Consider the following 13,589-nt stretch of genomic DNA (forward strand, 5'->3'; position numbering starts at 1 on the left):
CAAGAAGAGGACAGAGGAGCATACACGATACAAGGTATTTGCATTTCTCACACTGGCAGAATCTACCCGGAACCGTAGAAAGCTACAACCAGAAGAAATCTCACAAAAATCAGTTCATCTGTACAGTGCCGTGTTCCCAAACGTTAGTGTGAATCAGAATCACTTGGAGGACTTCTTAAAATACAGAGTGCTGGGCCCCACATCAGAGTTTGTGATTCAGTAGGTCTGGGGTGAGCTGAAGAATTTGCGTTTCTAGCAGGTTCTCAGGTGGTGCTGATGTTGCTGTTGTGGGGAGTACACTGTCCAGCCATGGGTCTTGTGCTTTGTACTTCATGAAATGCCTTCCCATACCAGTCTCCCGTGACCCTCCAACTCCTTGTGACCTCATGAGCTAGGTCCTTCAGGAGGGAGAAGCACGTTCAGAAAGACTTTGGATGCCGAATGTCGCCCCGCCCTTCAGGGGCAGTGATCAGCAGAGCTGGGAGCTCGAGCCTGTAACTCTTGCTGCCCTTTCTCTGGTTCCAGCGTGTACCATTGCCAAGTGGTAGGATGTCAGCAAAGTGGGCCAGAACCAGAACCTCAACCTTTAACTCTTTCGGTGGGATTCTTTTAATCCACTTTGCCTTCAGCAGTCTACCAAGAACTGTAATAATTGGGGTATTCTGGAGATTTGTGGAGAAATATTAGGAGAGGGAACATGAAGGGGCAGGGGGGAAGAACCTTCCAAGAAGAAAGGTCTCTGAGGGATGAGAGGAGCCCAGTCTGGCAGGGGCTGGGAAAGGAAGCCAAGGAGAGGCCTGCTGAAGGGAAGGGGAGGGAAGGGACAAGGGGAGGGAAGGAGAGCAAACTGGGTGCAAAGTTAAGAAACCGAAAGACCTGTTAAACCACTCAGGCATTTAGCTTCATGGGAAAAGATGTGCAATGTTCCGTCTCTTAGCTGCTTGGATGTTGTGCCACATCAAAGGTCTGGTCTGTTTCTGATGTAGTGTGTTTGCGAAAACCCTCCTATCCACCCTGGCATTCTTTGTTATTTACCATTAGAGTGGTGTCAGTATTTGAAAAATTATGGAGCTCTTGATATGTTTCCCTCTCAGCCCCATGTGTTTCTTGTATTTATCAAAATGGAACACTAACAAATATTTATTCAGTTTTATAAGACATGTTGACAATAAAGACTACCATGTGTGTCTCCCTGCCATGGTGATTATTTTGCTCAATACGTGATTGACTAAGATGTCTTCAGTGTATTATAAACACAAATTAAAAATAGCAACCTAGAAAAAAAAGAAAACTGACAAATGGGAAGGTCCATATTTTTGGATGCAACACGGTGCCAACCTGGTTATTAGAACATGAAACAGATAATCCTTAGTGAGTTATCTGAGTTTGTATAATGAGTCTTCTTCAAATAAGTATTTTTGGCTCCTGCAATGTTCCTCTTCATTTATAAAAGTCTCTCAAATTAGAACCTTTTAAGAAGTGGCATATTTTTTTCTGCACATATGTTCTAATAACCTTGGATATATAAAGACCTGGCTATTTTATCAAATTTTCAAAACCAAGGTCCAATTCTGATTTTTAGCACCCATTTATGACCATAATCATGAAGCTAAGCAGAGGTTATTGCATTTTCATATTGCGTTTTTGTCAAACGGATAGAAAATATTCCTAAATTGGCTAAGTCCTCTCTACTTTGTTAGTGATAGGAGACTATAGGGGGTACAAAGCACTCAAGAGTTGTGCTGCTTATTTCTAAGGGTTTTGTTAGTAAAATTGATAAAGCAAAGATTCTTAATATTTTTATTATTTCCTACTTAATATTCACCAAACACATCGATTTAAAAGTTAAAGAGACTTACGTCAGGACCAAGGATTTGTGACTTAGATTTTTTTTTCCTTGAAGTAAGAAACGGAATCAGGTCTACCTATACGGTGGCGCCAGGTCTGACAGGTACTGGGGCTGTTTCAGCTCCAGTTTTTGTTTCATGAATTGAATATTTAAACAACTGCTCTGAAGAAACAGAGAGGAAACTATAATGTTTGAACTATGACATTTCTGATGTTTATTGACTCTGAATCTCCCAAACAACTTCCTGTCCTCATAAATTTGCTCCCGTGGTTGATTAGGATGCAGATTTGTGTTATTTTTTTTCCATCACGGTGTGTGAATCTACCAGTTTTATTTCCAGTGGTTAGCTAATGCTTTTAACATGGAGGTGGCCGTGCAGTGCTGTTGACACCCAATGTCGGGTATGTGTGTGTTCACTTCCACATTCAGTGGGTACCATGGGGCTGCACTTACGTGCATGTACGTAAATGCCCATTTTATTATTATCTCTGCCCTTCTACTTGATCTGATTTGGGGTTATGAATATGGACAGTTGAATCTCATATACTAATGTGCATTGGAAATTAAAATCAAGCAAAATACAAAGATTATTAAAAAAAAACCCAACGCTGTTCTGTTGTTTTTTGGCAATATTGAATGACAGGATGCTGTTAACAAAAAGGAGAGCCACTAGGGAGGATTGATATTAACGGGGTAAGGGGTTCAAGTCAAGGCACAGAGGTAAGAACTAAGACCAAGCAGGACAGACTCCTGATAGCATTATTTAAATGGTGCCCTCTCTACCTCTCCTTGTAATTGTCTGTACTTGAATTCATATAAGGCGTATGATTCACCTAACCATAATACGTGTCAGAGGCTCTGCGATATTGTTTTAAATCTTTGCAATAAATCATTAAGATGGGTGATGTTATTCCTGTTTTACCCCAGGAAGGTAAATGACTTCCCCAAATAATGTAGCTGGTGGCCAGCAAGGCCAGGACTTGAGCCCCTTATCAATCTGACTCCAAAATCTAGGCTGTCCAATACGCCGTATTAGAAGGGTGAAAACCTTTAGAGATCATGTTTTATAACCCAATTTATTTCACAGATGGGGAACTTAAAGCTTGCCCCCTTCCCTCAGTCAGCATGGATAATGGGGTGTTGACTGTGTACACTAGACTCTGCCAGGATTTCCCAACCGGGGAAACAGAGAGGATTTAGTGCATCAGAGAGTCATAGATAAGATTTAAGAACTGGGTCAAGGGGGCCAGGAATGAACCAGTTAAAGGAATGGGAATTACTTAGTGAAATGTAAATCCTGCTCTTCAAGGGAAGAGTTAGTTGATGAAGGATAAAGACCAGCTGGCCTCTACTTTCCATTTCGCCAAAACAGGAAGGCCTTTATTTTTTGTGCTAGGTGGGGGCTAAGTCAGTCATAATCAAGAAGTCCTGAAAGGGGAAGGGTGTTGGAAGGAGGGTGGCTAGGTAGGGGATAGGGACCCCCACTAGGCTGGGAGCTGCTTTTGGTAGGTTTTTCTGTCTTTCTTGCCCAAGCTTAGGATAGCATTGCCCCTCTCAATAACTGCACTTAGGAAATGACATCAGAGCGTCCTGCACCTACAAATCTTTCCACCCTCTGATCCATCTTGCCTACTTTTTTTAGAGCTATTTTCAGGAAGCACAACTCTGATATTACTTCTCTGCTCCAAAATGGCCCCATAGTAACTATTTTTAAGGTGTGGGCTATGGACCCCCAGAGGTAAGATTGCCAGTTGTAGCAAATAAAAATATAGGACACCCAATTAAGTTTGAATTTCAAATAAATGATAATTTTTTAGTATAAATAGGTCCTGAAAAATATTTGAGCATCTTAAAACCCTTTCAAAGGGTCTCTGAGGTCAGATCTATTTGCAGAGTAACACTAAGACTTATTTGTCTTTTCTAGTGTGTTGATATGTGCAAATTCAACAGTAGTTACCACTGCTGGTGTCTTAACACGAATCAAGGCAGTGACATCAAAGTATACTGGTGGACGTTGCATTACGCACAATGTCTGCCATGTACTCACAGTAAAAATGTTGCCAATTTTACTTAAGACTCTCCTTGATGAAGCAGTAAAAATTATTAGTTTTGTTAAATCTCAACCCTTGTGTAGATGTCTTCTTAATATTCCAGTTGACAAATTAGGACGTAGGCATGAAACATCTCTGCTGAATACAATGGTTGTCTTACTTTGTGATGGTTTGAGGTGGGGAGCTGAATGGGGTGCTTTTTCATGGAACACCATTTTTACTGACAAATTTTGGTTATTCATACCTAAGTCCTTGGCAGCTATTTTCCTGAAAATGAATGAAGTGAGCCAGTCACCTCAAAGAAAAAACTTGACAGTATTTGTGCCAATTATAAAATTTGAGCTTTCAAGTGAAAATTAGAACTTTGAAAAACTTCTATCTACCCCTGAGAGCTTGACAGCTTTCCAATATTTAAAGACTTTCTGATGAGATTGGTGGTGATAAAAATGAATGTGGATTTTTTTTTTATACTGTATAATGAAATGTGTCAACATTTGGAAAGTCTATGTAACTCAGTGAGCCAATATTTTCCAAATGACCAATGCATGTTACCAAATTATGCATGAGTAACAAGATCCATTCAAAGTACAATATAAACTGATGGATTTTAATGTAACAGTATGAGAAGTTTCACTCCTATGGTTTCAAATTCTACATTTCAACTAACCTTTAAAAGTCAAGTTTAATGTCATAGCAAAGGAGAATATCTACAATTATCTGAAAAGGCTATTAAAATGGTTCTCCCCTTTCCAACTAGATATCTGTATGAGGCTGGATATTCTTCATATACTTCAACCCAACATCCTGTCACTATGGATTGAATGTATGAGAATCCAGGTGTCTTCTTTTCAGCTAGACAATAAAGAGATTTGATGTAAAGGAATGCTATTCGTCTCACTATTTTGTTTTGGGAATTATAGCTACTTTCCTTAAAAAAATGTTAACATGTAATGGGCTTATCACTATTTTAAAGTGAATGATAAAAGATTTTTAAATGCTCTCAGTTTGAATTTTGTATATGGTAAATACCGATTGATAAAATCTATTGAGCAAAAGCTCTTTGGGGTTTACCATAATTTATCTTTAAGATTTATTTATTTATTCTGGAGAGAGAGAGAGAGAGAGAGAGTGCGCAAACAAGCAGGGGGAGGGCCAGAGGGAGAGAGAGAATCCTGGAGCAGACTCCCCACTGAGCATGGAGCCCTACATGGGGCTCAATGTGGGCTTGATCCCAGAACCCCAAGGTGCCCCAAGGTGTACCATAATTTTTAAGAGTGTAAAGGGGTCCTGAGAACAAAGGGCTTGAGAACCGCTGGACCACATGATGACACCCAGACTGGTGAGCCACATGTTTGGGACTTTCCACCATCTTACTCCATCCTGTCTCTGTAGGCTCACTTAGTATCACCATCTCTGAAGTACCCCCAGGTCCCAGCCTAACCACCTTACTGATTTCTGCACATGTTCTGGACTTTTTGACCTAACTTTGTGCATACCATTCCTTTACCTGGAACATGTGCTTGTCTGGTGGTTAGAGGGTCAGGGCTATCATCTTAGTATGAAGGCCTGAGAATGCAGAAACTCACTGAGACGCAACTTCACAGTTTGTTTATAGGTATATTCTGCGTATTATTTTCCTTCATTAGGATTCCTGGAGTCCCAAGGACCCAATTTTCCCTTTGTGTGTATACACACACACACACACACACACACACACGCATATGTGTATGTATATACATATACATACATTCACACCATATACACCATATATATATATTTTACCATCTAAGGGCCAAGTGTCCTGCCATAAACTTACGGGATTTTTGTAAATATTAGCTGACAATTTCAAGTGATATCTGTGGGATTTTATGACCCAGTGCAGATTAATCAGAGTATTTAGTGCCTGCTGTGAGCAGAACGCTTGGCAGTGGGGGCAGGGGGCTAAGGAGGTGATCCTTGCTTAAGGACCTGCACCATGGTTGGAGACACAGGATTCATAGCCAAGGAGCCATTAAATAGGACACAAGAAGGTATGTAATCAAAGGGATAACCAGGTGCTGTAGGTCTTTAGGGATGGGGAGGTGGAGGCAGGGGTGGGTGCACGTGTGTTTACAGTGGCTGGAAGAATCAAAGAAGGCTTCTGGGAGGAGGCAGGGACTTGCTGGGAACTGGTTAAGTAGGCAGGGTTTAGTTAGAGGTCAGCAAGGCAGGATTTCAGGTCAGCGAATAAACATGAGGCAGAGCAGAGAGTCAGAAATGAGCACAGCATGTTCACGGCCTAATGAGACTGCTGACCACAGTGAAGGTGAATGGTGCGAGGTGATAAGGTTGAAAGCTAGTCAGAGGATTTTAGCTTGGACATGGAAGGAGGGAGGAACCAGCTTTTTTTGGTTAGGGAAGTGGCATGGTGTTTTTTTGAGCACATGATGGGTTATTACCGAAGGAGGAATGGAGGTAGGGCATTTAGTTAGTGATCTAGGAGTGTGAAGTGGCAAGGCTCTGGACTGGGGTATGAGCAAGGTTTTTTAAAAAATGAAATACATGCAGGGAGCCACTTCCAGAATGCCTGCTCAGTGCCTTTAAATGGGAGTGTTTTACATATGAAGGCATGGGGATTAAAGCCCCACAATGCGTGTTCCTGACATAATTGGGTCTTATCACATGTGGCTGATCTGGAGCTGAAATCTTTTATTCTAGACTTTCTCGGGTCTTACGTCTCAACGACGAAATAATCGTCTCAACGACTAAATAGTCGTGTGGTTTTGGGCAAGTCCTTTAACTCCTTGGTGTCTTCGTTTTTTTCATCTGTAAAATGAGGGTGTTAATAGGCCCTGTCTCCTGGGTTTGTAACAAGAATTACATGAGTTCATACATGTAAAGTGGCTATACTGGGGCCTGGGACGTAGAAAACCTTTAAAAAATATTAGCTGTTATTTATTTATTCATCATTCACATTAGCATGGGCATATAAATATTTAAATTACCCAGTGGGCCAAAGCATTCAGAGCTGTGCTGAATCAAGTGCGCCCCCCCCACCTAAAAAAAAAGCTGGCTAGAGACATTGTGAAGATGGGACTCAGAAGCTAGGATGGAACAATGTTAAAAATTCTAATTCCACAAACTCCTTAAGATCTAAAGTTTAAAACCCGGAGACCCAGCTCCCACTGCAGAGAAGATAAATCTGGATTTCTTAGCGAGCCAGCAAGGCTTCTTGACTGGCTTTGTGTCGTCCCAGCCTCCTTCCTCCCGCAGCCTGGGAGGCCTGCCCCTCAATCCCACACTCCTGCTTCTTTTCAAACACATCCCATCCTGCACTTCAGTCTCCCCCGCCTTCACTCTTTCCCCAAAAGCTCATTCCTCTTACTCCACTTATGCCCAATAAAATTAGTCACCTGTTTTTAATAGTCTTTATTTCTTAAGAGCAGTTTTAGGTTTACAGAAAAATTGCAGAGTGCAGAGTTCCCATATACTCCCTCCCCCAACTGTTTCTCCTATTAGTAACATCTTGGATGAGTGTGGTACATTTGTTACAACTGATGAGCCAATATTGATACATTGTTATAAGTACATTGTTATATAAGTCCATAATCTACATTAGGGTTTACTCTTTGTGTTGTACATTCTATGGGTTCTGACAAAGGCATAGTGTACTCTATTCATTACAGTATCATACAGAATAGCTTCGATGCCCTAAAATTGCCCTGTGCTCCATCAGTTCACCCCTCCCCTTTCCTCCCCTCATCAATTTTTAGGAATCAGAATGCCATGTCTTCTGTGAAAACATCTCAAATGAATCTCTTTGATGCTTGCATAGCTTCACACCTATTATAGCTCCTATGTTCCACATAGGATTCTAGATGGACACACGCTCTTCCTCCTTCACTAGGGTTGTATCTCCATGAAGGAGAGAAGGTGCCGTGGATTTGGCCTGACAACACCTAGCCTAGACCCTGCTCTTAACAGGTGCCTTATACACGCTGGCTGACCTGAATTGTGAGCAAATATTAGGGTGGGATTTTGCAGAATAGAGACAAAGATTTAGACCTTGAAGTCTGAAAGTGACAGGTAAATGTGTGAATCTGATACTTGTGTCAGCACTCAAGGTCTGCGGATGGGGAAGTTCTTTGAAGGCAACCATCTTCTGTCCCTTCAGATTTGGGCTCAGGAGCAGCCTTAGGTGAAGTAGTCCCAGCTGGCTTTATATTACTGCTAGGCCACAGAGCTCTTCCCCTGCCTCTCCACCTCTCCAAAAAGAAAAAATGAAACAACAACAATAACAACAAAAGAGGAGATGGGGACAAGGAGCCTGATTGTTCTCATCCTTCCAGTGTCCGTGCCCCTCTCAGGAAGGGCCCTGGAAAGCCTTATGTTTGGTCCTCACTCTCTCTCCCCAGGTGGGCCCCAACAATGGATGCCCAGCGTGTTTTCTTTGGCCAAGGAGCACCTTTCCATAAACGCTTCTTATTTTCTTAAGTCACGCTGAGATTTTTGCTTTAAAGACACTGTTCTCAAACGTTCTAAAATGCTGTAGGAACATGCAGATCGGAACAAAAGCAAATAAATCGAATCTTGTGAAGTAAAGCAGAAGCCTTTCTCCAACAGCCAGCACAACGCTAAATGAGAAATATCAGTCATCCACTAGATACAGTATATTCCCCTCTAGACAGGAGCTGCCGTTTGCAGAAACCCCCACCCCAAATACGCGGCAGTGAAGGTACCATAGAAGGAACTACTCTCCTCAGCTGCCGCACGGGAGTCAGCAGTTTTAGCGCGCGACCTATTCCTTTAAGCAACACACGCTGTTTGAAAGACCTTGGCCTTTACTTCCTTGTACCTGCCTGCAAACACACGTGGTGGGGGGGGAGAGAGAAAGTCCCCCCCTCACTCCCCGAATCTTTGAGCCCGCAGCAGCGCCAGACCTGGCACGGGTTAGTGGAAGACACTCTGGAAACCCGGTTAGATCCCAAGGTGCCGTTACCTGGGACAGTGAATGCTTTCGAGAGAGCAGGGCTCCCCCCATCCCCCCGCAACCAGAAAAAGCCAGAGGAAAGGCGAGGGCAGTCGGCCCGGCCGAAGAGCTCGGAGGGAGCCTGGCAGAGCCCCTCCACCCCGAGACGACAGCCCTCTTGCACCTGTGCTCCCAGGGGGCGGGGCCTCCTCCAGGTGTGCGGAGGAGAAGGACGCGGAGAGCTGAGGCCAGCGTTGGAGCCGAAGCGTCGCACTCTCCCGCTCCGCATCCTCCGCCCATCCCCGCCCAGCCGAAATGGAGGGGAGGAGCGGTTAATCCGCACCCGGCGTCCGCGAGCTCCGCAGGCCCCGCCCGCCTCAGTCGGGCGAGAGCCGGGAGCACGCTGCGGCGCGCAGGGGGTTAAGCGGCAGCCGGCGGCCGGAGCGCGCTTAACCCGTTGGCGCCCGTGGGTCCTCCGAGCCAGGCGGGGTGGCGGTACCCCGAGTCCCACGCGGCGGCCACCCCGGGCGCGCGGGCCGAGCGGGGACAGCCCCGGGCCGGACCCGGCCCCTGGGGCGCGGCGCGGCCCGTGGGAGGCTCGGCGGGCGGGGGGGGGGGGGGAGGGAGGGACGGCGGCGGCGGGCGCGCAGCGTCGCCAGGGCGAAGCCGGCGTGCGGCGCGGCGCGGCGGGCGCGGAGCGAGCGAGCGAGCGCCTCCGTCCCCGGATGTGAGCTCGGGGCGCCCGCGGTCCCGAGCCAGCGGCGGCGCGGGCGGCGGCGGCGGCGGGCACTGGGCACCGCGGCGGGCGGGCGGGAATGGGGGGCGCTCCGAGCGGCCCCGGCGGCCGGGCCGGCATCTCCGCGGCGTCCCTCCGCTAGAGGAGGGGACCAAGCCAATTCTCCTTTGCAGCAAAAAATTACATGTATATATTATTAAGATAATATATACATCTGATCTTATTTTTTAAAAAAAAGTTTATTTTGCTCCATTTTTGAAAAAGAGGGAGCGTGGGTGGCGAGCGGTTTTTACAAATTATTCTTATTTTCTGCTATCTGTCCCCGTCCCTCCCCACCCCCTGCTGAAGCGACAATAAGGGCAGGGACCGCGGCTCCTACCTATCGGTAACCCCCTTACCCGTTCCTTCCCCGCCCCAACGCCCAGCACCGTGCCCTGCACACAGTAGGCGCTCAATAAATGTTCGTGGATGATGATGATGATGATGATGAAAAACATGCACCATCAACGGCAGCAGCAAGCGGACCACGCGAACGGTGAGCAGCCAGAGCCTGGGCACCCGCTGCCAAATCTCATCCTTGTCATGGTCCTCCTCTTCCCACCCCCTCTTCCTTCCCACCCCCTCCCGTCTCTGATGCACTGGGTGGGTTGAGGGGGTTGGAGAGGATGCTTCTAGCTCGGTGCCATCTACATAGAAAGGGGAGATGCGTGACAGCCACTCCGTTCTCCCCTTCAGGCCTTGAATGTCAGAGTTAATTCTGCATTTGTGGGGTGGGGGCGGCCGTGGAGTCCTTGCAGTACTGTGCCGCCGGAGGGGCGGTGAGCCGAGGTGATGCGGGTTCAGTGTCCTCGGGCTCAACTTTCCTCCAACGCTCCCGAGCGATGGAAGGGGGGATGGCTGTTAGTCCTCAGCCTGAGCCCCCTTTCCAGCTTCTTCTCGCCTTCCCCTCCTTCCCCGCCCCCTGGTCTCCAGTGGCATCCGGAAAATTCTAGGATTGCCCGGTTTCCCTCTTCGCGACGGTGGGTGAAGCACACCCCGCCCCTGGAGAGGGAGGCCGGGTCTCGGAATTGCTGCCAGGGGGTCGGGTGGAGCGTATTCCCGCTCGCAGCGCCGCTGTGCACACGTAGGTAACCTAGCAATGCCCGGGGAGTTGCTGCCGCTGTGGGGCTCCTCTCCAGAGCCCGGCCTGGGCACCACGTGCAGCCACCACGCCGGCCGGGCTGGGTCGAGACCGAGGCTGGAACAGCTTCTGGTCAGCCCTCCTACCTCCTCCTTGGAGGCCGGGGGCGCCCCAACCCCCCAACCTCAGTGGGCTCACAGCCTTCCCGCGAGAGCGCTTCCCAAGGGAAGGCTCTGCACGATTCCTCCCCAGCTTGGGAGGGCTGCTGCCTGAGGCCCCCCCCCTCCCCCACCCTGGCCCCCTTCTCAAGTTGCTGGGCAGGCCGACCTGTGCTTGCTTGGATTCTCTCTTGTTCTTAGCAAGAATTGGTTTTGGAAATGCCATCCCTCTACCTTTGCCACCACTCTCACTTTGACTTCTGTCTCAGTAAGGAGGTTGTGACTCAAGGTAGGCAAGTGCCTGGGAGACCTGCCTGGGTGGTGGCCTGACCCAAAGTCAGAAGGGGCTTTGCACATGGAGCCCCCTTGGGGTTCTGCCCTGTACTTAGATGCCAGCCTGCACTTAGGTGACTCCTGTGTGGACCTTGAGGGCCCCTGGCATAATCCATCCTGTCTTTCCTAGGTGTAGGGGTGCAGGCTGTCTGCCTTGACGGTTTCTCTGCATGCTGGCTTGGCTGCTGCGGCTGCAATTTAAAATGCAAAAAAGCCCTAAAGATGTTTTCTGTTTTCGGAAGCCTGTGGAGGAAATGAGTCCCAAGCATCATGAATTTTCATTTGCAGGAAGTGTCAGTGCATAATCTAGATATTTGTTATGGGGCTTTTGGTATTGCCCTGATGCCAGTGGAGGATTTTTTTTTTTCCCTATGCCGAAAAAAATGCATTTGTGGCTGTACAAAGATGTTGGAGTGACATCCTGAAAATGATTAAGATTATTGAGTTATTGGCACTGCCTTTTTTGTTTTTTTGTTTTTTTCTGGTGGTGATCATGGTAGTTATTTTGGAGAAAAGCTATTGTGCCTATCTGTTAACTCATTAGAGATCCATGGGTTTTAAGTCAGAATAGGTGGAATAAATGTGGATGGCCTCAGTTTGAAAAAAGGCACTAGCAGAGTCCTTGTGGAGACGTGGATGTACAGAGGCGCTCACCCCATTGCACCAGTGGTCCTGTGGTGCTCGGCCCGGCACGTGGCTTCTCTTCTGGCTCTGGTTGACCACAGTCTTGCTTCTGAAAAATAGGACATGAGGTTCCAAACGGAAACATGGGAACCATACCCTCCCCCCGTTATTGATGGGAGACACCTTTGCTTTTTTTCTGACATTGGATTCTCATTGTTTATTTGTTTGTTCATTTTTCCTTTTCTCCTTCTTCCCAGAGGCAAACTATGCAAGAGGCACCAGACTCCCTCTTTCTGGTGAAGGACCAACTTCTCAGCCGAATAGCTCCAAGCAAACCGTCCTGTCTTGGCAAGCTGCAATCGATGCTGCCAGACAGGCCAAGGCTGCCCAAACTATGAGCACCTCCGCACCCCCACCTGTGGGATCTCTCTCCCAAAGAAAACGTCAGCAATACGCCAAGAGCAAAAAACAGGGTAACTCGTCCAACAGCCGACCTGCCCGCGCCCTTTTCTGTTTGTCACTCAATAACCCCATCCGAAGAGCCTGCATTAGTATAGTGGAATGGAAGTATCCTTTTTTTGGGGGAAGTCTTTCTCATTTTCTCTTTTACCATCTGTTCTTTAAAAGGATCTGCTTTCTGAAATGGCACTTACAAAGTCGTAGCAGTCTGGAATGTGAGCATCAGAAAAGCTCTATGTAAAGGGTTTCATTGTATATACCTTCCTATCTCCTCAGGGTGCAGAGGGCTTGCTCTATGGGTATATTTAGCCGTGTGTGTGTGTGTGTGTGTGTGTGTGTGTGTGTGTGTGTGTGTGTGTGTGTGTGTGTGTGGTGATGGAGGGAGGGGGTGACAGCCTGGGACTTCAAAGTGGTAATTAAGTAGGGAACTGACCTTTGGTCATTTGGCACTAAATGGTTAGTTTAAACCCACCATTGCTTTTGGGGCTGTGATATGCATCGAACCTATTGCAAATGAGGTATGCTGATTGAAGACGAAAAGACTGTATGAGACTTCGCTAGAAATAAATAACATTTTTGACCTTTAGTGGCATCTTCCTATTCTGATGTTTAGAATTTGTTTCTGAAACTCCCAACTACTGCTGAGGTTGCTTCCAGCTCTGACATTTGCTGATCTGATTGTTCAGGTAGCTACAAATATGAACACTTGCTTCGTAGGGAGGGATCAATTTGCTCATCAATGCTATGACTTCCTGGAATTTCCTTTTGACATGTTCCAAAAAAGCATTTGAAACGTGAGCGTGAGGGAGCGTGTGGAGGGAGAGGCTTGTGTGCGCCTCTCCTCCGTGAGCCCTTGTGAATTAGAGAGCAGTCTGTCAGTGGGGGAATTTGCAGTTGCTGCCCTTATAAAACATTCTGTCTGTGTCCTTGGACTGGAGTTACATTTCTGGGTGTCTCCTTTGTATTTTTAAAACTGAACTCCAAATGCCCTAGGATGGTTGTTACGTCCCAGCTCTTGGAAAACTAGGGTGCTCGGCCTGCTCACCCCCTTCCCAAATCTGGAGGCCAGTCTCCAATTGCTGCCACCCTTCAGAAAAGGTTGACTGAGGCCTCCTTTCTGAACAAATGGCTTTCTAATTAGTCAGATGATTCATTGGTCTGGGTAAAACAAAGCATTTCCTTTTCCCAGAAGTGTATTTGGGACCGACAGGAGCCTTAGAGTAGTTCCTGAGCATAGGAAGGAGTGTGAATGTCGGGCTTCCCCCACCATACCCAGGGTGAAGGGGCTCACAAGGGAGGATATTGGCCACC

At 46.9% G+C, this 13,589-nt stretch overlaps 1 protein-coding gene across 4 annotated transcripts in view; it reads left to right on the plus strand.

The window, feature by feature from the left end:
- Nucleotides 1–9,703: 9,703 nt before the first annotated feature.
- Nucleotides 9,704–13,589, plus strand: part of CACNA1D (calcium voltage-gated channel subunit alpha1 D) — a 296,432-nt gene continuing 292,546 nt past the window's right edge. For 2 of the 4 annotated variants that reach the window (XM_035727534.1, XM_027583774.2), the window contains exons 1-2: nt 9,704–10,119; nt 12,077–12,386. In XM_035727534.1, the coding sequence (XP_035583427.1) occupies nt 10,053–10,119; nt 12,077–12,386 (377 nt within the window). In that variant the 5' untranslated portion in view covers nt 9,704–10,052. The remainder of the gene's footprint in view (nt 10,120–12,076; nt 12,387–13,589) is intronic. The other 2 variants (XM_027583772.1, XM_027583773.1) reach the window with 1 other exon arrangement.

This window comes from Zalophus californianus, chromosome 1 (genome assembly GCF_009762305.2).
Source record: "Zalophus californianus isolate mZalCal1 chromosome 1, mZalCal1.pri.v2, whole genome shotgun sequence".
NCBI lineage: Eukaryota > Metazoa > Chordata > Mammalia > Carnivora > Otariidae > Zalophus > Zalophus californianus.